The sequence below is a fragment of the Corylus avellana genome, chromosome 5 (genome assembly GCF_965113065.1).
Source record: "Corylus avellana chromosome 5, dhCorAvel1.hap1.2, whole genome shotgun sequence".
NCBI lineage: Eukaryota > Viridiplantae > Streptophyta > Magnoliopsida > Fagales > Betulaceae > Corylus > Corylus avellana.
Genome location: NC_142494.1, coordinates 27,614,614 through 27,639,035, shown reverse-complemented (window position 1 = coordinate 27,639,035; position 24,422 = coordinate 27,614,614). Strand labels below are relative to the sequence as shown.

General features: G+C 35.2%; 3 protein-coding genes across 5 annotated transcripts; all 3 read left to right on the top strand.

The window, feature by feature from the left end:
- Nucleotides 1-6,775: 6,775 nt before the first annotated feature.
- LOC132182629 (RING/U-box superfamily protein) lies at nt 6,776-9,772 on the top strand. Its single transcript, XM_059595931.2, has 2 exons — nt 6,776-6,964; nt 7,961-9,772. Exon 2 carries the CDS (start codon nt 8,072-8,074, stop codon nt 8,876-8,878), a length of 807 nt encoding a protein of 268 aa, XP_059451914.1. The 5' UTR covers nt 6,776-6,964; nt 7,961-8,071; the 3' UTR covers nt 8,879-9,772.
- Nucleotides 9,773-10,736: 964 nt separating this feature from the next.
- On the top strand, nt 10,737-13,906 carry LOC132180928 (lysine-tRNA ligase). Its single transcript, XM_059593926.2, has 6 exons — nt 10,737-11,075; nt 11,855-12,004; nt 12,442-12,700; nt 12,788-13,006; nt 13,100-13,242; nt 13,467-13,906. The coding sequence occupies exons 1-6, from the start codon at nt 10,797-10,799 to the stop codon at nt 13,764-13,766; spliced, it is 1,350 nt and encodes a 449-aa protein (XP_059449909.1). The 5' UTR covers nt 10,737-10,796; the 3' UTR covers nt 13,767-13,906.
- Nucleotides 13,907-19,908: 6,002 nt separating this feature from the next.
- LOC132183013 (uncharacterized) lies at nt 19,909-23,874 on the top strand. Of its 3 annotated transcripts, none has more exons than XM_059596398.2 (3): nt 19,909-20,336; nt 21,529-21,597; nt 21,741-23,874. In XM_059596398.2, the coding sequence occupies exon 3, from the start codon at nt 21,786-21,788 to the stop codon at nt 23,568-23,570; it is 1,785 nt and encodes a 594-aa protein (XP_059452381.1). In that variant the 5' UTR covers nt 19,909-20,336; nt 21,529-21,597; nt 21,741-21,785; the 3' UTR covers nt 23,571-23,874. The 3 variants fall into 3 exon arrangements, with proteins under 3 accessions (XP_059452381.1, XP_059452383.1, XP_059452382.1); XM_059596400.2 differs by lacking the exon at nt 19,909-20,336 and adding an exon at nt 20,353-20,677; XM_059596399.2 differs by lacking the exon at nt 19,909-20,336 and having other exon boundaries at nt 20,693-21,597.
- The last annotated feature ends 548 nt before the right edge of the window (nt 23,875-24,422 follow it).

Below are 24,422 nucleotides of genomic sequence, written 5' to 3'. Positions count from 1 at the left end.
ATTATAAACGAAACTATTTTGATCTTGTCCATTATGTTAGGAGTTTACGAAAAATCTGAAGGGGTTGAAACATCGAAAACTTATGAACTTTCAGCTTTTGATATATCAAAAGCTATATCAAAAGCTGAAAGTTAATAAGGTTTCAAATGACAGTTTTATTCAAATGATAGGAGAGAATTCAAACATTAAAAGGAAGGAAAAAAGTTCAATCATATGGGGGGATAGAAATGCCATCCACTACTTTCATATGTCCTATCTATCCTAGCTGCATGTGTCTTATGTACCATAGAGGGCCACCTTGTTTGGATGGGCTTTTGTGGGTCTCAAAGCAGCTCACCAAGCAATATAAGCACCCACTTGGGATTTCTTATAATTAGTGTTGAAGTTATTTCATATCAGTTGTGGAAAAGACGGGTAGTCAAGTGTGAAAAAAAATTTCACCTCTTGAACTAGCTTTTGGGATTGAGAGAGGTCCAAGACCACCCAACACTTATATCAAAGCCTAGGTTCAACCAACAAGTTTCAGTCCAACAATTCACGAGAGAAACAAGTTGTCTCTGCTCCGTCCACCCAACAATTAGCTGTCTTAATTGTACAGTACTCTTACAAAGAGAGGTTGCAAACAAAAGACTATCCAAATTGCGTGTAATTCGAGAGGTTAGATGGTAGAAAAATCCTTATAAGCTTGGACCAGCGTTGTAACATGTGCAAGGTGTTGAATTCACGTGAGATTGTTGTATATTTTTCCCACCTTGCCCAACTTGCATATTAAATTGTAGCATGCATGCGTCCTAATCATGCCAGAGGGACTAGCTATATATGAAAATGTTTGAGCAGCCGGCTGGCTTACGAAATGTTGTATATATGCATACATGCATGCACTTAAACCCACGTGATTTTATTTATTAATTAGTGTTTTCAGAAACTGTTTTCTAGTCCTTGAAAGCATGAAAATGGTTTTACATTTTGGCTGGTTTCTTAATGTTGTATTTTTAAGAACTCTTGTTGAAAAATATGACTTGTTTACAAGAAGCTTCACATGGAAAATAAGTTTAAAACATAAACATGTGTGTGGTTTTGCCCCTTCAGAAAATAGTTTTTACCTTTTATATACAAGACAATGATCAGAAAATTTAGAAAAATTATAATTTTTAATTTTTGGAATCAAAACAAAAATATAATAAATGAAGAACATCATTTGGGTATTAATTATTTAAAACCATTCCTTACAAAGATTAATTAATGTCTTAGTTTTTTTTTTTTTTGAGAAACTAAACTTAATTTCCTCCTCCAACTATCAATCAATTTAGAATGGATCCTCTCAAACTATCAAATACTTTCACTTTGCCCTCTCTTTATGCCTCTTTTGGTAACTTGGACAAAAAAATGCATCGTGTGATCGATGCAAAACATCAATTGTACCCCTAAATGTGTGAAAAATATAATCATGCCATTAGATTAAAATAATAAAAACGTGGGTCGTGGGTCTTCTCCTATAGTGTTTTTTTAATCATTTATTTGATGTAATAAGAGTATAATAAACATTTGAAGTCAATTATAATGCACATAATTTGTTGTCCTTAAGAGGTAGCTGAATCGGCTGGAACCACGCCTACTGAAACGAAAGTCACTAATTCGAATCTCCCTCCCCCTCTTATGCGGACATGTCCAAAAAAAAAAAAAAAATTCGTTAAGGGTCACGCCTCATAAAAGTCACTAGTTCGAATTCACTCTTTAAAATTTGAAAGGACATTGCAAATTAAGTGATAATTAAAGAAAATAAATATAGTTTTTTTTTTTTTTTTTTTTTTTTGGCACTCCCTCGTACGACATGTTCTAGTAGTTGCAAAAGTTGCCAAAGTTGGGTAAACCAACTTTCTCCTACCAAAATGGATGTCATATCTTGATCCTTCTAGCTTCTACATTATTAAAAGAATAATAATAAAAAAAAAAAAGGCACATTAATTAGGATCCCTGTCTATCCGTTGGGTCCCGCTAAACTTTGGAATTTTGGGGGTAAATGCAATAAGTGGACAAAAACAACGCCGCATAGCGTATAATGCATGTGTATACTCATCTAGCTAACTTCCTCACATTATGCAAAACGACACTAATGTCTTTAATAACGTGGGCCTTTAGATAACGGTGTTGTCGTTTTCAATTTTCCGTACTTTTCATGTGCCGTACCACCTTCTCCTCCGAGTGAAGTTGAAGCAACAATGGCCATCACGTAGCAATCAAGAAAAATTTAGGTTAGGAAAAGATTTGAGAATTTGATCAGTGACAAGACGGGTTTATTTGTTAACGCTCGGCTGCTTGAGTTCCACATATTCAATAATGAATTTGCATATTTTTTATACGGAAATGGACAAGAGACGAGTAGGAGAATGAAAACGAATGTTTCTTGTCTACATTAAAAAGAAGCCCACCAAATTTCGATAAGATTCTTGTCCTAATGACTTGTTGATTTCATATTTGTCATTTGGCAACAAATTCAAATCCTGTTTAAATCATCTTGATAGCGATTTAGAGGACAGTTTTTCTTGTAATCATGTACGATATGCATTTGTATTCTAATTAAACTTAATTTGGTTAAAAAAGAAGAAGAAAAAAGATGAAATTTCCAGATAGAATAGTTATATGCCCCAAGATATTCAGGAGAAGCTAAAGCTGTCCAGGACCTTTCACTAACAACATCATGTATATGCCAAATGAGACCTTGGAATGAGACTTGCATTTGAGAGCTTAAGAAGTACTTTTAATACATAAAAAGTTGTACCAAATAAAAGTTAGCATGTTTGATAAAAAAATTTTAAAAGTACTTCTTTGACTTTTTTTACTCCAAAATTCGTCAAAACGCATTTTTGGCAAAAGCTTAAAAATGAAGCTTTTGCAGCTTTTAAGTAAAAAAAAAAAAAAAAAATTTGACAGAAAACTCTATTTCTCAAATACAGTCTCAAACATGCTCTTAATTTGTAGTCTTGAAAATATATACCACAACAAGGGTACCCCTTCAAGTAAAAAGTGCTAGATATGCTCTGGAGTATTTCAGGTTGTGAAAAGAAGAATGAAAGGAAATGTAATGTTAGGTAACCCTAAAAAAAAAAAAATCCTAATAAGATGCAGTTTTCTCCAAATTTATAATTCACATGCTTTAATGATATATGTAAGTTTTAGCCTAATAATGGCAGCAAAATTACTTAATTATTTATGTAGGACGGCAACCCCCTAGGCATAGGGTGACAAAACTCCGAGAAGCCCGGTCACAGACTCACAGTCCTATGAATCGAATGGGGGTGCAAACCGTGCAATTGCTGTGGAGTTCGGTTGAGCCTAGTCAAACGGGCTGCGACCGAGACACATCTAGAGCGACTGCAACATGCTATGAATAATGAAATGATTTTGACATAGATTTATAATTCCAGCCGATTGTCATCCATATTTGGTTGACAAAAATCAATTTTATTAATTTTCTATTTTAGGATTTTGTCGATTATTTGAATTTTTCATCTTTAGTTTATTTTATTGTCATTGAGATTTAATATTTTGTAATGTCTTCCTTCTTAGATTATTTAATTATTTTTCAGGTTTTAGATTTCATATTTAGGTGCTCTGGGCTGCTACTATAAAAAGACCAATGGGTGTGTTGCATAAACAACTTTTTTTATAACAAAAAATATTTAAATTATTGAAAATTTGATATAATTGTGTTTCTAAAAGCTGCATCACTTATTCTGACTGTTTCAATTCGACATATATTCGGTATGCCTAATAATTTTTGACGCGACAATAAGAGCCCGTATAAGAGTGCGTTTTTAAAAATTGTGTTTTTGAAATCGCTACTTCTTAAAATCGTATAGGCGTTTGGTAAAATATGTTAAGAAGTTTTTTATTTTTTTATTTTTATTTTTATTTTTTTATTTTTATCAATTGAGTGTTTGGATAACATTAGCATATAATTGCGGTTTCATGGCTAAATAGGTAGATATTGCGCCAAATATTGTTTTAAGCGAAATCTTGATTTTGGTTTAAATTCACATTTTTTCAAATAAGCACCCCCTAGTCAGCTTATAGAAATCGCGGATTTTTCCACGATTTTAAAATTTGCGTTTTTAAAATCGCAATCCAAAACACTCCAAAATTGCAATTTGGTTTAAAAACGCAAATTATTTTTTAAAAAAACGCATTCCTAAACGGACCCTAAAACCAACATGAACCCAATACGAAATTATTGAGTTTGAGTTGAGGGGTCTAACCCGTTTAATTTAATGAATCGGATTACGGTTGACCAATATAATATTTACATGTATATTTCGATACGAATTTATCGGGTTCACTACTGGAAATTGATTTGGAGTTTCTGGTATAAATAGAGCACTAGATTTGTTTCCTATTATGTAAATGTGTTGCTTTTTAGGATAAGAACACAAGAGACTTTACATGATCAATTAACTGGCTAAGAAATTATATATGTACAGCAAAATTCATTCAGTTGTTTTGGTTTCCTTATTGTTTCTGGAAAAAGATTCAGGGTTTATACTGAGTGGAATTGTGGGAATTGGGTTGAATTGATAGGTGTTGTCAAATCTCACCCAGCTAACACAGCATGCCAATTGCAAGAAAATAACAAAGCAAACTGACCCACTCGATCGTTTTTGTCTAATGTTTATGCACCCACGAAGGCTCTTTCGTGCCCCATCTGCAAAAACTTGGTTCAAGCTGCATGCATACTGCCAAATAAAGGTGGATTTCTTTTTTTTTTTTTTTAACGGTTCTCCTATTTTCACTAGGGCTAACAATTTTTAACATAACCGTAAAACTCACATGAACCCAATACAAAACTATTGGGTTAGAGTTGACGGTCTAGCTACGATTAATATATATAATCTTTGTAGTTATGATTTGAGACGATCTAAACTCAATATGTGAACATCAATTGCCATCCCTAATTCTAACGTCATGACTTTGCTAAGGACTGGTCATGGAGCTTGGTGGGTTAGGGTTAGACTTAAAGGCACACACATAAATAAACAGCTTTTTTGAGTGAAAGTGAGAGAAGCCTCTGCTGCTACCATCAATTATTGATTGATTGACTCCAGTGTCCCTTTGCCTCTATAATATTCCTTCTCCACTAAGTGTCACGCCAGATTCTGTACACCATCCTTGCCCATGAACTTGCTTGCCCTACCATGAAAGCTCTGAAGTTGAAGACAAAAGGAGCTCAACAAGTACAATTATTTAGGTACTGGTGAAAGCTCTTGTCAATTGGGCATGTGATGTTAGTGAGAAGGTCTTCCTCCAGTTTGTCACTTACCCAAACCCTATTTTGTCACTTTATATTTCCATCTTATGACTTTTTTTTTTTCTTAACAGTAACAACTAATCAATGGGAATTGTGAATTATGAATCATTAGGCATTTGTGGGCTTCTTATAAAAGCCCATATTCCATTTCTAGGACCCCACTTAGAACTGCAAATTATATATTGATTGGGCCTAACACTTCACCATTTTTAGGAAAGAGTAATCCACAATCCATTGCCTAATTGGATTCATTTCATTCACAACGCCGTAATTTGGAGTCATTTATGTTCATTTTTTGGGTTTTTATTTTTTTATTTTTAGGTAGTGATATTGGTATGGTTCCCATATGTATTACATATGATCTTACTCTCCAAGTAATTGATTAAAACTCATCAACAAAAGGGTTATTTTGTATGAGCTTTAATTATATCAAGGAGTATAGTTTGTAAGGGAGATGAGACATGGTCCCTCAATGTTTTATAATGTATTTTGTATTTTGGATCATTTGACAAATAGAGCTGTCGATTCTCGTAAATTTTTCATAGGACTATCATGGCATATGTGTATCATATATGTTGATGCATTTTTTGGTCAAAGGATTTGCTAGGAAACAATTTTTTTTCATAGTTGAACTATGAAAGGACTTCCTGTATAGCAATGGTGTTTCTGCAAAACAAGGGCAAAGTCAAAGACTTTCCTATGCTTAAGTTATCATCTTATATGTGGATAACAAATATAATAGTGATTTGCCTCTAACATCCAAGAATGGGTGTGTGTTGAGTGAAATATACAAGGGAGAGAAAGACGCGTAAGTGAGAGTGATGAATTTATGGGAGAGAGAGATGTGAGTGAATGGTGTCCGGAGAATCCACTCAAGGGGAGGAAGAAGCCTCCAAAACAAGGTCCCTGGCCTCTTTCTCCTTTTGTTCCTAGGTGCGAAAAGGGAAGACACATATCATATGGCGATAATGCTAAACATTCTAAGAGATTTTTTTTCAAAATGCTTTCCAAATAATGTGGCAAGTATTTTTTTTCTTAAAAAATTTTAATTCTCTCTCCTTTGTCATATTTCCACACAAAATAGTGCTTCTCACATCATTTGACAAGAATTTTGAAAAAAATGCTTGAGACACCTCAAATCTTTTTATATTTGGTCTTGGAGGACAAAAACTAGAACAAAAAGAAAGAAATTTATTTAAGAATCAAGATACGTATCTCTGATTTCAACAAGACAACATATTTTTAACAATTGAAAATACAAAACTTATTAATTATAACAGGTGGCGAAACCTCGATTTTTTATTTTATTTTTTTCCATTTTGTGTAATCATATTGTATTAAATAATTACTCCATATTTTAAGGAGCCCGAGACGGTGGGGCGAAAGAAAACACGGCGCCGTTTGGCTGGTTTCAACGGACAACGACGTCGTTATCAAGTGACATAATAAACCCTGAGATCGCCAACTATCAACTTTGTTACGGCAATAAAGAAATCCAAAATCAAGCCCCAAATCCGACTCACAAAAGGCAAAGGGATTTTTCTCGGAGCTTCGAGCTCTCGGCAACAGCCCCCGTGTTAGAGCTCAGAGTTTAGAGAGAGAGAGAGAGAGAGTGAGAGACTGAGGGATTGATTCTGAAACCCCATTCTTACAACCAAGTCGGTAAGATCGTCTCTTGATTCTCTTAATCACTTCATTCTATAAGCTCTTTGGGTTGATTACTATTTCTAATTGTGCTCCAAATTGTACCGATTGGTTGCGACTTTCGTTTTACGGTCGATTTTCGACCTGCACTTTTAGGGCTAGGTTTATAGCTTCGATTTTCTGTGATTCTTTCTTCCGTTTCTGTATGGATTTTGAAAGGAAATGCTAGTTTAGAGAGACCCATTTGGGATTGGGTTTGATGTTGAAATGGGTATTCGTCAAAGCGGACCCGGAAGTGCTTTTTCACTGTTTGTGAGGAGGGACTGTTTCAAAGCTTGACTCTTTGGTTAATTTGTGTCAGTTAGAGAATTAGTTGTGGTTCTATTTGAATTGGGAAATTGGTTTTTGATGTAAAATCGAGGGCATTTTTTTTTCTTTTTTTAATATTTGGAGGGAATTCTCTCAATCACGTGTATTGTGTAGGAGTGCTAAAGTATTAGGTTAATGATAACTGGTCCAAAGTCGATTTAATAGAGGAGAATTTGAGATGCAATAAATGTTTTGTTGGATGTTGCTTGGGTTTGTGAATTTTGAGATAAAGCAACTATTTTTGTTGCCTAGTTGTGAGTTTAACTAGGATGAGCTCGTTTGATTGGAAATTTACCGATTTTTCATTGATAAAATAGGTCTCTAACTGAATACATCTTTGTCAGGCATATTTACATCCTTGCTAGTACATTTTAAGCCGAAACAAACACTGCCTAATAAAAACAATTATCTCAATTTTGAGAAAAAGTACAATCAATATATATTAGAAGCATACGCCATTTAGTTAGGATGAAGGCTTGGTTGAGTTGTGTCGTTATGGATATATATATATATATATATTTCTATCAATTTCAATAAATGTCTTAGTTGTATATGATACAAAATGAAGCACCAGATAAATGTCTAACCAATAAGCTGTAGAAAAGGTGATTTGCGTGATGAATTTACTGTGTGTTTTTCTTTCAGGGGCAAAGGCTCTCAGCATTCATTGTGGTAATGGGAAACCTTAATTCAGGTTTCTGTGAGAACCTTATCCAATGATGTTGGTTTTTTGGTCATTCTCCCTCTGATATTAGAATGTGGAATTTTGCATCCAATTGCATAGCTGGAAGTGTTGGACAGAAAAATGACTCGCTAAACCCAACCCATGCTGCTTCTGAATGCTCTGATGATGAGGCTTCTTCTACTGTTAGCAGAGAGGAAGGTCTAGAGTGCCCAATATGCTGGGAATCCTTTAACATTGTTGAAAATGTACCCTATGTTTTATGGTGTGGCCATACCCTTTGTAAAAATTGCATCCTGGGACTGCAGTGGGCTGTTGTGAAATTTCCTACTCTACCAGTTCAGCTTCCGCTCTTTATATCTTGCCCATGGTGCAATCTCTTATCCTTCCGTCTGATTTACAGGGGAAATCTCAAATTTCCTCGAAAGAACTACTTTCTTCTCTGGATGGTCGAGAGCATGAATGGTGAAAGAGCAAAGTCCAATTCTTCCTTCTCTAGGGATCATCAATCAGTCTGGCCAACAAATGGAAATTTACCAATGGGAAGCCAAGTAAGCCATGGTAACCTCAGGAGAGGACAACATATTCGGCACCCTGAGCCATCGGGATCGAACCATAACCATGGCCATCACCATAATCACCTCAATATGGAACTGATACACTCTTCACTTCGGAAGTCTCTGGTTTTCTTCGTTCACTTGACAGCCAAGTTCCCATTGGTTGTTCTATTTCTTCTGATTGTCTTGTATGCAATACCTGCCAGTGCAGCCATCTTGGCACTGTACATTCTTGTTACTGTTCTGTTTGCTCTTCCATCATTTCTCGTACTGTACTTTGCATATCCTAGTCTGGATTGGCTTGTGAGAGAAATCATCACTTGAGATACATACTATTTGTTTCTTAGTTTGCAAGTGCTGTGAGTTGAAGTTTCCTCCTATCAAATGCCACTTGTCTATCAAAATATGGTCAACTTTATAATTCGACGACTTTTCACTCTCTAAGGCCACTCCAAGTTCATTCCACTCAAAGCCCCCCAGCTTCATCCAAGTCTTTCATTTTCAGAATCATTTCAGCTCTAATAGAATATGGTTGGTGTGATGGCTGTGTTGGTTGCATCCAAATTCGAATTTCTTGTTTGCGAAGACATGGTTGTGTTGTGGATATTCAGAGCTCCTGTAAGAGTACAGCTGTAATATGTAATTAGACGGGGCTATATATGAAAGCTCTGAGTGCTTGTTTTTATGGAAAAATTCTACATTATAGTTATGTGATTAATTACTAGTTGTTTGTTTAAAGGTAGATTTGGGATCAAAGCAATGTAATATGGTTATCTAGTCTTTTGACAGTTGGTTGTTTGTAGTCACTAGCAGGGTTCTTGGCATTATTTGCAGTTCCTGATTGGCCTTGCGGGAGTGGATGATGGCTTACTGGACTTGCCCTTTCTGGATTTGCAGTGAAACTTAGTCTATCTGATTTTTTGCTCTGGAAATCTGTCTTGTGGTCTTGGAAGATTTCTCGGTGTGCATGCTTTCTTAGGAGTAGGAGGTCATGGGTGTTGTAAAAACTAATCATGGAATTCAAAGTTGTGAAGCTGTTTTTATGTTCGGCAGTTGTGTTTCTTAGTTTGTCTGAGCAGGATTGAATAATCTGTCTATCAATGATTTTTCATTGCAAGATGCGGCATTTCAGCAGGCATCTACCTTGAACAGAACATGTCTTTTATGGATCCATTTGTTAAATCCGATATTCAGCTTTATTCCTTGTTTGGGCTACAATCCAGGATGTCGTTTTTCTTGTTTTAGATATTTGCGTATGTGGGGAATTATTAGAACCAAGACGGAGAATCTTAGCACTTTATAAATATCCGCATTAACGGCAATGCAATAACGTGGCTACACCTACACAGAGGCCAGAGCTACATGTTTAACATCTTTTACATCATCCTTTACCTAATCTCCCACTAATTTACATGTTTAACTTCTGGAGCATAGAAGATTTATGTGTGCTAAATGATACAATATTTGTAAAAAAATGCTGGTTCGTGTGTAATAATTTTTTAGAGCTTTCATATCCGGCTCAACAAACGTTTAGCTAAATTTAGCTAAAATATTACTTTTTATTTTATTTTTTTATTTTAACTATCAACTTTTTTAAAGTATTTATATCAAACTTAGTATTTTAGCGATCAACTTTTGATATTTTATTTAAAATTTATTATATATATATAGTCTTTATGTAATTCTACGAAAAAAGAAAAAAGTTTAAATGATTTTTAATTAGATGAGAGAGGATAAAATAATTTTTTTATTAATAAAATTATACATTGTTGAGCTTAAGTTGTTGAGCACCAACTCCTCGGCAAATCTTCGGTTAGTGTACTGAGCATGATGAAAAGTGATTTTAACATTATGGCTCAACAAAATAAAAAAAAAGTCTGACGTAAATGCTAGCAATTTGAGTAGCGCTTATTATCCCGGTCACTTAATAAAAAAAAAAAAAAAAACACCAACAAATGATCCAATTATCCCCCTCCATTTGTGATTGATGGTCCTACCGTTTGAGCAGAAAATCGGGGTTCTAGAAAGTTCTGTTGTTTTCCACTATTTCTTTCTATCATCCACAATAAATCTAAAATCCTCTCAAAATCCATGTAAGACACTCTAACGTGGGTCCAGGTTCCTCCACGTGTCACAAACATGACCAGGAATTGCAACCTTGGATCCTGCTATACGCAAACTCTAACTGCTAGAGCTAGTTAGTTTATGGTAAAGAAGCGAAGAACATACAAGGTTTCAAGAAATGGTGGCAGCAGTTGCTGTTTGCTTTCAGCAATCTACCATCTTGCAGAACCCCTGTCTGAGAAACCCAAATTCCAGTTTTCTCGGTGGGTCCTTAAAGGGTCTTTGCTTACAGCTGAAACCCAGAAACAGGAGAAGAGATGCCATCAGTTTAGTGGTTGCTTCAGCAAGCCCTACCACCACACCCACAACCAATGGTGGTGGCAGGTTTTATTTCAACTTCACTGGCTTTCCTTTCCCTCTTGGTCCTTTTCTCAACAGGCGCACTATCAGAACTGAGGTCAGCTTCTTTACCTTCAACATGACTATTTAATTTTAATGTTATGTTCACTTGGGTAGCTTTATTAATTTTTTTTTTCTTCCTTTTCCCGGAGTTACCTGTGGTTTGTTTCCAACAGAGGATTTCCTAGGATTTTGTTAGTAACAGCTTGTTATAGGATTTCTTATTGAAGAGAAAAATGATCATTGTTACCAAGCTGGCTTTGCACTTTATTGGCTCTGTACATGTTACTGTGATTGATGCTGCTCTATTGGCTTCTGGTTCTACTCTTACGAAGGGAAGCTATTTTTCTTCTTCTTTTCTTAAGGTCTGTATTTTACTTATTCTTCATGTGCCTGCTGAGTTAGCGAAAGTGATTCCTATTCTCTTTCATGGTTACTACTTGTCTATGTACCACTTGCTCAATCGCCACATATTGTGCTAATTTTCTGTTAAAACGCAGAGGCAAGCTTTGTTATGGAGGATTTGTAATCTTCAACATGCAGAAACTACTTATATAACTCTATAACAATGGCCTTAATATGCAATCCCATAGTAATAATGCTATGTTTGCCTTCTTGTTCTTTACGGAGCTCAAGTTTTGTTTTCTTTCCCTTGTATGCTTGCATTTTCAAATGCTAGGTTGATATTTCACCAAGTGTAGAGAACAGTCTAATTTCGAAGTGCACGATAAATCCTGAACTGAATATAAGTAGTTCTATGATGATGTAAAAAGTAGTTAGAAGTTTTGCTTGTTCATACACTAATTAACCTCTCACATCTATCAATATCCTTCTTAGGCTGTGAAGGGCTGCATATGGCTATTTGAACAAGAGCAAGCATTAGGCTTTAGCAGTGTCTCAACAAACATTCGAATGACAGTCATTAAACTCAAATCAGGAGGATTATGGGTCCATGCCCCGATTGCTCCAACCGAGGAGTGTATTCAGGTTATTATCTTGTTCTTCAATTTTGTCAATATGTAATATGAATACTATTAAGACAGTATTGGTGGCATCTGAAAAGCACATGCATGTTTATATTATTACCTTAGCATGTAAATTTTGGCTACTTGTAATTCAAATCTCTTGAATAAGTTTTAATTTCTTTGACACATACTTATTGTTTACATATATGGGTTTCGAAAAATCACCTCCCCCTCCCCCTCTCGGCCTCTCCCTTTTGGATTTATTGTTTGGTTTGATTACAGCATTTTTTGTTGAATAAAGTTCAACAATTTTGCTTTGCTCAGTATGTTATTTTCGTCCTTTCTTTTTAATTTTCTTTCAATCTGAGTTATTTTTTTCCTTGACTTCTGAAAATTCTGCATATTCTTACACTTCTATGGACTGACAGTGTCTTCAATGATCTCTTCATCTCTTGCCAGCTTGTGAAGGAGTTAGGAGCTCCAGTAGAATACATTGTTCTGCCTACTTTTGCTTACGAGCATAAAATATTTGTTGGACCATTTTCTAGAAAGTTCCCTCGAGCTCAGCTATGGGTGGCCCCAAGGCAATGGAGTTGGCCCTTGAATTTGCCACTTGAGTTTTTTGGGATTTTTCGCGCTAAAATCTTGAAAGATGAGGACTTGTCAACCCCATGGGCTGCTGAGATTGAACATAAAATTCTAAGCTCACCAGAAGTTGGTAATGTAAACAATGCATCAACTACCTTAGATTTGTCTTCATGAATCCAGAGTACTGCTAAACTGATTTGCTTGTGAAGTATTTCAGGAATTGGGCCATATGTGGAGGTAGCATTTTATCATAAGCGTTCAAGAACACTACTTGTAACAGATGCCGTAATTTTTGTACCAAGGCAGCCACCGGAGTGCATAAGCAAAGAATCCTTGTTAGCATCCGCAAAGAATGGTTTGGCTGTCAAAATTCTTAGTAAAGGAAAGGAAGTTCCTGAGGAACCAGTTGTTGACAACAAGAAGAACCGTCAAAAGGGTTAGCAAGTGAAATTGAGAGACGAAATTCCAAAGCAACTTAAGTGTATGTACCTATCGCAAAGGATTAAGATAGAATTGATTTTTGGTGCAGGGTGGGAAAGAATGGTTCTGCAAATCTTGTTTCTTGGTCCATCAAATCTGCTGGAGCCTAATGCTAGCTTTGCTCAAATGTCTCAAAAGCTGATTGTTTCACCCATTGTAAAGACATTGGTCTTCAGCAAAGTTCCTGAAAAGGTAGATAAACTAGTCAAATTTTTTGGTCCCCAGGCACCCTCTGCCTGGGTGCTCTTTCGTATAGGTTTGGTCCCTCTCTTGGACAAAGAGCGGTTAGTATGGTTACCAGTCATAGATACCAAATATAAGCAGAGAACTGTGGTTTAGATTATGATTTAAACCATCTTTTTCATTGAAACAAAAGAAACAAGTATGGTAATCATATGTGATTCTTAAAAACGCAGGTCAGGGATTGGATTGACAGTATTGCACAGGACTGGAGGTTCAAGAGGATAATTCCTGCTCATTTTTCTGCTCCAGTAAATGCAAGCAGATCTGACTTCTTAGCGGCATTCGCATTTCTTGATGACCAGTTGGGTGAGCGATACGGCACTTGGCCATCACTCTCCCTTCTCCTCACATCACTTATGGGAAAGGCTGCCAGTTACTTCCCTCCAGATGACATGAAGACCTTATCATCTCTTGATCAGTTTTTAGTCTCGGTGGGAGCGGTGAAGAAGACTGTCTCAGGCCGGAAACGATGACTCAGCACGACATGCAATTTTGTTTGTGAAGATTGCTCCTCTTAGATTTACAAACATTTGTACATTTAGGTTATAACATGCTATTTTACCAAATGTCTGTTTCCTCAAATTTGATATGAGAAAGGTAGTTCAAATTCCCAGTGTTGGACATAACTACAAAGTTAAAAGTATAAAATTGAAAAAGAAAATGCTTGTGTTAAAGAGTGTTTTGCTTGTGTAGGGAAATTCTTCTTTACAAATATGGTCCTCTTGGTGTCCCATAGCTTTAACTTAGCAGCTAAGAAAGAATAAGAGCTGTTCCTACTCCTAGCCTCCTAGGAGCCCTACATTGGGTATTTCTGGTAGGGGGCCCTGTTTTCTTGTATGCCTGGCCATTATTAAGCACACAAAGCTTATGGATATGGCCTGCATTATTCCATACAAGACCCACATAAGAAGAGCCTAGGGTATTTTAAGTCGGTCTTGGGCTCTTAATGCTTTAGGTTCAGTTTTATTGAACTTCAACCAACTTTGGTAAGCAATTTACTCTCATTGCCTAACATGAGAAGCTTCTCCTTTTCATTTTTCTAACTTTTTCTTGAGTGATGTCTGCAGAACAATTTAATATGTTGATGAACACAAACTGGAATCATAATAGATAATAATTTCAACAGCTTTGTTTTTTAATGGTATCTCTGTAGCAGATCTTCCAACTATAAAGAAGCAATTCTTGAATCTTGGATATTTGTTATAGATGTTTGACTATCAGGTGTGTTATAATAATAAACCAAACAGGGCCCTAAGCATTTGTGCTCCTAATTAGGTTTGGAATAGTAAACATTCAAATGGGAAGATCGTAATAAACCTACTACTCTGTTGAACGCAATTTAGGACCATTTAGCTTTGAATAGGATGAGAGCATTGATTTTCTTGATCAGAATAAACCTACTTTTGGTTGGAGGGTCATCCTCCTCAACAAAATTATGCCACCAAATACATTGTGACGTTTTGATTCGTTTTTTAATTTCCCTGATGGGCCAATAACATAAATCAATGGGAATTTGCTAAATTTATCCCTATAATTCCATTTTCTAACAAATAAATCTTTAGGGTTACAAAATAACAAGTAAAATAAGTATTCTGACAATTTTTTCAACAAGGTCATTCTAAAAGGGGGCGGGACCCATAGCGAACCACTCCCATTGGTCAAATCTTGAACCGCCCCTAAGGCCTTAAGGTGGTTCGGCCACCCTCTCAGGTTGATTGTAATTTCATAATGATCATGCTCCCCCTTAAAAAAAAAAGGAAAAAAAGATCGAATTTGTATAATTTATTTGTTTCGTAGGCATACCACATTAAGTTATTTGATCATTTTAAAACCTTGAAGATTTATTTGTCTAAACCAATTTAACATGTTTTACTAAATCATTAAAACGGGATTTTTTATTTTTATTTTTATTTTTTTATTTTTTTATTTTTTAATGTGGCCTGCACCCTGCATGAAAGTGGCTTTCTAAGAACATGCTAGATGTGAGAGAGAGCGAGAATCCAAGAAGATTTTTCTTATTACTGTATTGTCTCTTTCCTCCTTTTTCTGCCCATCTTGCTACCAATTGGCCATAGCTTTGTCAAAACTTTAGGGCAATGCCTTCATGTCCTGGTGCACCCACCTTCTTTTTCTTCCTCAATCCTAAAGAAGAAGACTTTTCCCCCACAAGGGAAGCTTAGAGCCTCTCCTTGGAAACCCCACATTGTCCTTTGTCATCATCCTCCAAGTTTGTGAGATGCTCTCAACGTTGAAAACATTAGGCCAAATATTTTCTTGGGTGGTGGATAGATAAATATTAGGGCAAACCTGCCAAGAAAAGAAAAGGGAAAGATATGGGACAATTGAAAGTGAAAGTTCCTTACCCACATAGGTTTGCACCCTTTAAAGTGGAACAGGCACTAGAAAGGACTTTCTTTTGCTTAATCTCATTTGTGTGTTGCCAACTTCCCCATTGATGATGACAATGATTATCTAGCATCAAGTCAATTAGAATCATTTGAAGTGTGGATTGGATTTCTTAAATCAAAATTTGTTCGGGTAATTGAGTTTTATAAGAGTTTTTTTTCGTATTTACTGTCTGAATTGTTAACAATCTGAATAGCAAATTGGTAAAGTCTCTACAAAACTGAATTAGCTTTCACCTACTTATTATCATTTAAAAACATGTTGGTGACCATTTCAATTGTAGCAAGACCAACTCATTTAAGAATTAGAACCATTTCAAGCGTGGGTCAAATTTAGGCAGGTAAGTTTTATAAGAGCTTTTTCATATTTGTTGTCTTAATTGTTAGCACTCTGAATAGCAAATTACTGAGAATCTAAATTCCTACAAAACGGAATCCGTCTTCACCTACCTTATTATTGTCTGAAAACATGTTGGTGGTGGTTTCAATTGTAGCAAGACCAACTCATTTAATAATTCAACCTATAATTGAAAGAAAAATTTGAGTAAGATACATTTAAAAAAAAAAAAAAAAAAATTGAAATGATATCATTGCAAGAACATTACCTACCCGATTTAAAGTCGTGTGTGGAATTGGTGGTCATCCATATTTTTTTTTTTTTCTGAGGTGGAGACAAATTGCTTCTTGAAATCTCAGTATGAGTAATAATGAAGGCACTTAATCATAACATTATGGGATGCCAACAAAAAAAAAAAAAAATCATAACATTATGGTTTACAATGTCGGCAACTACAGAGTAAAAAATGTTCAAGTTTTCAAGATGATGCCAACTAACATGTCGGTAAGTCCTATTGCTACTTTTAAAAAATAAAAATGGAAAACTACATTTTACCCTCTTAATTATCCACCTATTTACATTTTGACCTCAAATATTTAAAAAGTGACAATTGACCCTCCAAAACTTTTAAATTGTTGCAATTCGATAATTCTGACATTTTTTATTTTTTTCAAAATGCCCCTATCGCAAGTTAAAAATAAAAAAATAAAAAATTAAGGGGTGTCTGGTCTGGGGTGGCCGAAGCCACCCCTAGGCCCAATTGTGGTGGCCGGCCACCCCTTAATTTTTAATTAATTTTTTTTTTTTTAAAAAAAAAAAACTTAGGATGAAGGCATTTTGAGAAAAAAAAAAAAAAAAAAGGTCAGAATTGTTGAATTGCAACAATTTAAAAATTTGGGTGGTTAAGTGTCACTTTTTAAATATTGGAGGTCAAAGTACAAATAGGTAAATAGTTCAAAGAGTAAAATGTATTTTTTTCAAATAAAAATAAAAATAAAAATTGAGCTATTGCGATCGTCTCGGTCTGATAATGTATTTTTTAGAGTAATTCTTTCTTCTTCTTTTTTTTTTCTTGCTTGAAAAAATATTTTGGAGAAGATAAATGTTATCAAACAAACCATATTTTTATTTTTATCTTTTGTGGGAAATGCGACGGGTTAAACCTTGAATAAACGCAACCTCTATTTAATTACTCTAAAGTCTTTTTTTTTTTTAAAAAAAAAAAAAAAACAAATGGGTTAAAAGAAATTCATAATAAGCATATGGTTCTTATATAATTTTTTTAAAAAAAACACGTAAAAATCGTATATTTTATTAAAAATGTTCTAATAAAAAAATGGATATAAAAATTACATGTTTTAAAAAATACAGTAAATTTAATAGACTATATTAAGGAGAGTCAGTTTGATTAAAATTTTCAATAATTTCCATATAAAAGAGGTGTGAGTTGTCTGTCACCCAAGAGACATCAAATCAATCGGTTGGCCTTGGGTTGAAGGAAATTGAAGAGATCGATCCCTGTTCCTTGACGTTATATGCCTTGAGAGTTGAGAGAAAGCATTAAAAAACTGCAAAATATAACTGACATAATCTGAGTTCTGGGTTACTTTTGAAACTCCTATTAATTTTATAAGCCATTACAAGATTTCACATTTTCCCACCGACCAAGAAAAAAAATTTAAGTATTAATAAGAAACCTTATCCAAGATCTGTTGCTTTACATTTAATATATATAGATGGGGTAGGAAATGATTTCATAAAAAGTCGGTCCACATGAATGAGAGGGAGGACCATCAGCATGTGGTTACAAAATCCAAATTATCATAGCCAATTATGCTACTCATCATATGGTTTGTGTTGAGTATATAAGTGTTGGCCATAAAATAATTGAGTCATATATTAAAAATATGTTACAAGGATGAATAATTATTATAATATAGTTGGACCTAAACTTATTATATATAGGTTTTGGCTTTTAAATTGAGTGATATTCTAACATGTTATGTTTTGGTTTAATTGAAAAAACTCTTGAAGGTGCTGATTTTCCTAACAAATGGAATATGCACAAAGAAAGGTCCACTGGAGTATGAACAAAGGTGCAAGGGGCAGACACAAGGATCCCTGAAGTAAAAGGCAAAAAATTCATGACACAGACATAAACAAGAGTTCTCAAAGGAGGAACAAAGGGCATTATAAAGAGAAATCCATATAGTCCACAAATAATCTCACTTAACCTTCAAAAAAAAAAAAAAAAAAAAAAAAAAAAGGGCCCATCCAAGATTGTCTCATTCTTCCCTTGATACTTAAAACCCTTTTGTTATCCAAGTAAAAGTACAATCTTTTAAGTTTTACAAAATTTCTTATAAGGTGAGAAGCAAAGTCACCGGTGGCAATGGCGAGATTAGACAATTCATATTGGGAGTGTCGCTAAAATTTTTTTGAGGGTGTCGAGTAGTAACTTGCGTATGTAGGAGAGAATAATTTTTTTTTTCTTTTTTTTTGGGACTTTGGTAGGAAAACAACAATTTTATTTTATTTTTTATTTTTTATTTTTTATTTTTAAAAGCTTGGGGTTACCGTTGCACTCCCAAAGCCTCAAGTGGCCGGCTCCGCCACTAAAAGTAACCGTAAAATATAACAATTTTAAGGGAAACAAAGAAGATCTAAATTTAATTTTTGTTATATATAACGATATGCAACATATATATCACGTGATAACATATAAACCGAATCATACTTCATCACGAAGATAAGTGTATTGTTGAAATATGTTAGCTTTCTAGCATTCTATACCCCATTAATTACAAAATAAATAACAAGAAAATGAGATGCTCTAAAAATATTAAAATTTTAATTTAATGCCAAAAATTGACTTTTTCAGACACGGTAATCGTACGTATTTCGTGTATGAAACGGGCCTAATCTCACATCACATCATTTTGTAGCTACGCGATAAACATCACATTGACCTCTAAAACACGTGTTAGCACGACGTATTTGAAATAGTTTTCAATAAAAATCTTAAATGATATTGTTTTTAGGACTTGTTTTAAAATAAATATTTTCATATCTTTTAGGCATCATACAGTTGAATCATTCATACCTACGTGAAAGCCATTTGTTTTTTTCAATATTAAATTAATTAATTAATTTTTTTTTAAAAATTTCCTGAACATAAAACTTTTATATCACATAGTATACAACTTTAAAAAATCATAAAAATCATAGCTAAAAGTTATAAATTTTACAAAGTCATAAAAATGATTTTAAACTTCCGTTCACTCATGTATAATCATATTTAAGGAACATATCTATTTCGTACATACTAATAAATTAGAGTGATGATTCACATCACGCACGCCTGATTAATTTTTATTTTTAATTAAAATATTAAATCAGTCGGCGTGCATAAACAGTAATGCACACCTAGCATGATGTTTATCATCACTCAATAAATTAACGTTTACAAATACCACTTTATCACTTTTTTTTTTGACATGTCCACACAAGGGAAGAGGAAGGGGGGATTCGAACTAGTGACTTCCACTTCATAAGACAGAATTCACAGCCGATTGAGTTACCCTTTGGAGACCACTTTATCACTTATCGATGGTTATCTCCCCCCCCCCCCCAACAAAAATCGATTTTGTGGTGTTCGTTCAATGGGTGAAATAATGACGTGGAAATTAAATTTTTGTGAGACGTTTTTTTGGAAATAATTTCTGGAAATTTCCTGAAAGGGCCCATAAATGAAAGGAAAATTGCATATACCACCACGCTACGTACCATTTCCAAACGGGAAACGTGCCATTCACTTCTTAAATATTGCAATATTTTAAGATTCTTAACCCGTTCTTCAGTTTCGTGCGGGGCCCGAATCTATTTCCCACGCATTTCCTTCTCCCTCTCTCTCTGTCTTTCTTGGATTCTGTAACAAACGGGAAGAGCAGAGAGAACAGCCCACCCAACCAGAAAATAGAAAAAAATTTACCACAAACAGAAATAGTTGGTTGCACGATCTTCGAAGCAATCACAATATACATATTTCTTTCATGATTTTTTTTTTTTTTTTTTTTATGTTTTTTAAAATTTTTCCAAAAAAGGCTTATATACACGCGAGCACGCTGCCTTCGTTCATTCATAAATTTCGGTTTGCTTTTTCTGCGCTTTCTGGTTAAGCAGCCTTTATCTGAGGAACTCAAAATAGGGGCTAAAAGAGGCGTGTATCTCCCATGCGGTTTTTCAGGGCTGTTGCTGAGCCTCCTTTCGCCTATAAAGCCTTTTTTCTCTCATTATTTTAGGTGGGTTTGGTTCTTTCCCCCCTTTACACACGTGGGTCTGCTGAAAATTGAGGTTTTGATGGTGGGCTCTGGTGTAAAGAAAGCTTTGGCCGACTCTGGCCTCTGCTCCATTGCTTTGCTGTTATGGGTGCGTGCGTGTTGGCAATCTGTCCTTTGTGGAATGGTTGTTTCGTGTGGTATTTGAGGGGTTACTTAACTTTAACGCTTCCTACGAAACGCTGTTTTATTCACTTTAAGGAATGTTATGATGTGGGTTGTGCTCGGTTTCTGATTTCTGGAAATGGGTTTGAAGAAGGACGAGAGTTTGGCGATGGATTTGTCTTGTCTGGGTGATATTGTTGGTTGGTCACAGTTCTCATTGTTTGGTGTTTGTTCAATTAGAGATTTTGGAGTTCCTTTTCTGCTAACATTACTTGTTTGCTCCCTGACTGCAACGCCGGAATGCTTACTTTTGTTTCGTCTGAAATTAATTCTATATTTTCTTTTTCTGTGTTTTTTTCCCCCCCTGATTTTTGTAATTAGAATCGAATCTGGTGATGTTCAATTCACTTTCCAATTGCATGCTATTATTTGGAGAATGATATTTGTTTCATTAAGCAAATGATATTTGTGGAACTATATATATGTTGTTCTGTAGGGGACTTAGAAATTGCACAAGTATGATAGATCGTCTGGTTCGCTATTGTTTATGGGACTGATGGACAGTTGAGGAATGCTTATTTCGATTTAGTTGTTAAGGGATACCATTTGTCTATTTTTTCTGTTAATTACAAGAACTAAGTGAATATTTTGCTCTTCATCAGTCCAAAGAGATTGGACAGAAAAGTGAAAACAATATTTGAATGGAAGAGAACCTTGTAAATTTCCTTTCGTATCTTCTTTATATCTTATGTGCTAGAGCTGTTTTTTATATGATATTTACTTAAGAAGTGAGACACAAGAAATCATTTATTCTTATTACTAGTGTTCTGGGAAATTTTTAAGCCATAACAGAGAATTAGTTTTGAAGGCTTGTGCTATTTTTTTTTTTTTCCTTCCGTAAACTCATAATTTATTATTATTTCAATTGGTGTCTACTCTCCCTCAAAATTTAGAACACATTATTTCATCTATATATGATCAGTCATAGTATGCTTCAGTTTCAGTTGAACTCAAATGATATATGTAACGTTACCCTTTTTCTTGTTTTCAGGTTGAAGATCTTGTGGAGATATTTCTTGCTTGAAGCTGTCTATACTACAAAATTTTAGTGACAATCTTGGTATGTTTATTTCTACTGCACTGCTACATGTACTTTTTTTTTTTCTTCCTTTCATCAATCATATCTTGTTCATTTAGTTCAGTTGATTTTGACTCGTACTGTTCCTTTGCATCAACTGTAATCTTCTTTTGGATGGCTTTCAGGTTTTTCTTTTCTGAGTTTTGTTCTGTATATCTCTTTCCTGTCTGATGGCTGAGGAAAGTGTCAATTTACCTTTGACCCCTGAAATAACTAAGGCAGATGGGAATAATTTGAGAAGAAATTCTACGGGAAAAGCAAGTTCTTCAAATGGTGGAGAAGCTATTCTTCCTCATTACCTCAGGGCATCTACTGGTTCTTGTCATGATTTTTGTAAATATGGGAGGAAACATGCATTAGAAGCAAAGGCAAGAAGTCCCATACTGAAGAGAGTTGGAAAAAAACCCACTGACACCGGATTTCTTCTAGTGAGTGTAGATCTGCCAGGGAGGAAGAAGATGCCAGTGGTCAAGCTCAAACCTGACTTCAAATCCCAGGAGTCTGATATCCCTGAAACCATTAAGCAGGAAGTGCCCACACAATCACCTGTCAGCAAAAATCCAACAGAAGGTAAACTTCTGACGGAGAGGAGAAAGACATCAGGGGTCAAGTTTAAATCTTCATCACATGCGAAAACCCGCTCATATGATACCCCCAAAACCATGAAGCGGGAAGTGTCATCATCTTCTGGAAAAGTGGAAGTTTCTTCGAAAAAAGATTCATCAAAAGCTAAAAATTTAAACTTGTCTATGAAGCATGCTACTTCTTTGAAGCTGGAATCTTTGACAGTGAAGCCAATATCTTCTCCTAAATTTTCAGGAGGTATAAGTAGCCTAAGAAAAGGTGATGTCAAAATTGGGAAGCGGGAAGTGTCATCATCTTCTGAAAAAGTGGAAGTTTCTTCAAAAAAAGGTTCATCAAATGCTAAAAATTTAAACTTGTCAAAAAAAAATGTTACTTCTTTGAAGCCGGAATCTTTGACGGTGATGCCAATATCTTCTCCAAAATTCTCAGGAGGTATAAGTAGCCTAAGAAAAGGTGATGTCAAAATTGGCAAGACGACCGGGATGTCCAAAGTAGCTGTAAAGAAGGCCATGGCTTCCCCAACAGCCTCATTGTCTTTGAAGTCTTCTGTCAATAGTGTTGCAGGATTAAATGAAAGAAGGCGCAGGGAATTGCAAGCTGCGCCCCCTCTTATGAATAAGAACAAGATTAGAAAAGCTGAACCTAAGCAACCCAACAATGATGAGGTTATGGAGAAAACCTTGTATGTCATCAAGATGGAAACTGAGAACAAAACTTTGGAATCTGATCAAAATGAAGGCTTTGCAATTGAATTTTCACCTGCTTTATCCTCATCTCCAAAGTCTTCATCCCTCCCAAATGCTCCTTCTTCTTCATCCTATGAAGAAGAATCTCAAGAGGACTCTGAATGTACGATGAGTGAAGCAGAATATGACTCACTGTCAGAAAACAGTGTGGAAAACATAGAAGAAGCAGACACATTGGAAGAGGGATACAAAGGGAGGCCCACAAAGGATGGGATGGTTTGTTCTGAAGATAAAAATTGCCAACCGTTGAAGTTAAAGTTCAGGAGGGGGAAGGTGGTTGATGTTCATTCTGTAAATAACAGTCCAAGGAGGCTCAAATTTAAGCGAGGAAAACTGCTAGGCGAGGACCAAAATGTCAAGGCTGACGCCCGAAGGAGAAGCTTTAAGAGGACAGAAGGAGTTGATGGTGACACAAACGGTTCTGAACCTGGTTCACAAAAAGTTGTTTTGAGACATCAAGATGTGCAGGGGAAGAATGCTCAGGGTTTGTTTAATAATGTCATTGAAGAAACGGCAAGTAAACTCGCTGAAACCCGGAAGAGCAAGGTTAAGGCCTTGGTTGGTGCTTTTGAAACTGTGATCTCCCTCCAAGACAAAAAACCTTCTGCAAACACTGTAACTTGAGTTAAAAAGAACCTTTTTGCATTGACAATCCATTGGTTTCAAAAAGAGTGATAGGAAAATAAATCTAAAGCTTGTAATAGAGAAGTGAGTAACAAGCTTATGGAGCTGCAGCAGTATCATAGTAGATTGCTACAGTTAACATTAGAGAGTCTGCGTGTAGAGTTGAATGGAGAGTCTTGTGGTGTGCTGACATGCTTCTTATACATTTCTGAAGGGTATGCTGCTTCTTGCTTTCTTTTTGAATTTCATACCTAATGTGATCGATTTGTGCATTATGAATAAAATCAGTATAATCTTGACGTTATTTAGTTTGAGTGGGAAAATAAAAGTCTGTACAACTATGGATCATTTAGTTTTATCTTCTTCCTTTTTTTTACTAAGAATTGGCTGTATTTGTAGTATGTTAGATGTTGCTTTTCCTCCTTCCAATACTATGACTGATCTAGTCTTTTAATTTGTTCAAGATTGCTTCTTTTGGTGGTCATTTCCATTTGTTCAGAATTGGTCAAAATTTGTTCGGGCAGCATTGTACATGCTGTTGAGATTCCTAATTTACATGTGTGATTTCATCCCCTGTCCAGGATGCACAGGCTGGGAAGTTTTACTTTCTATAGACCATCCTTAGAGGATTTGAACTTCTCGTGCCAAGAATCTAGCTCACTTGATTTGCACCGTCTCTCTTTCAAGAAAAAACTTTTCTTTCTTGTACTTGTAGAGACTGTTCTCATAATACTAGGAGAAAATATATTTTTTCCATGTGTGGTTTGGATTGAGTTTGAGTTGCTAACTTGTGGTTTAAAGAGTTGTGTTTTACCTGTGTTTGCTTTGAGTAATGCTACTTTTCACACACAT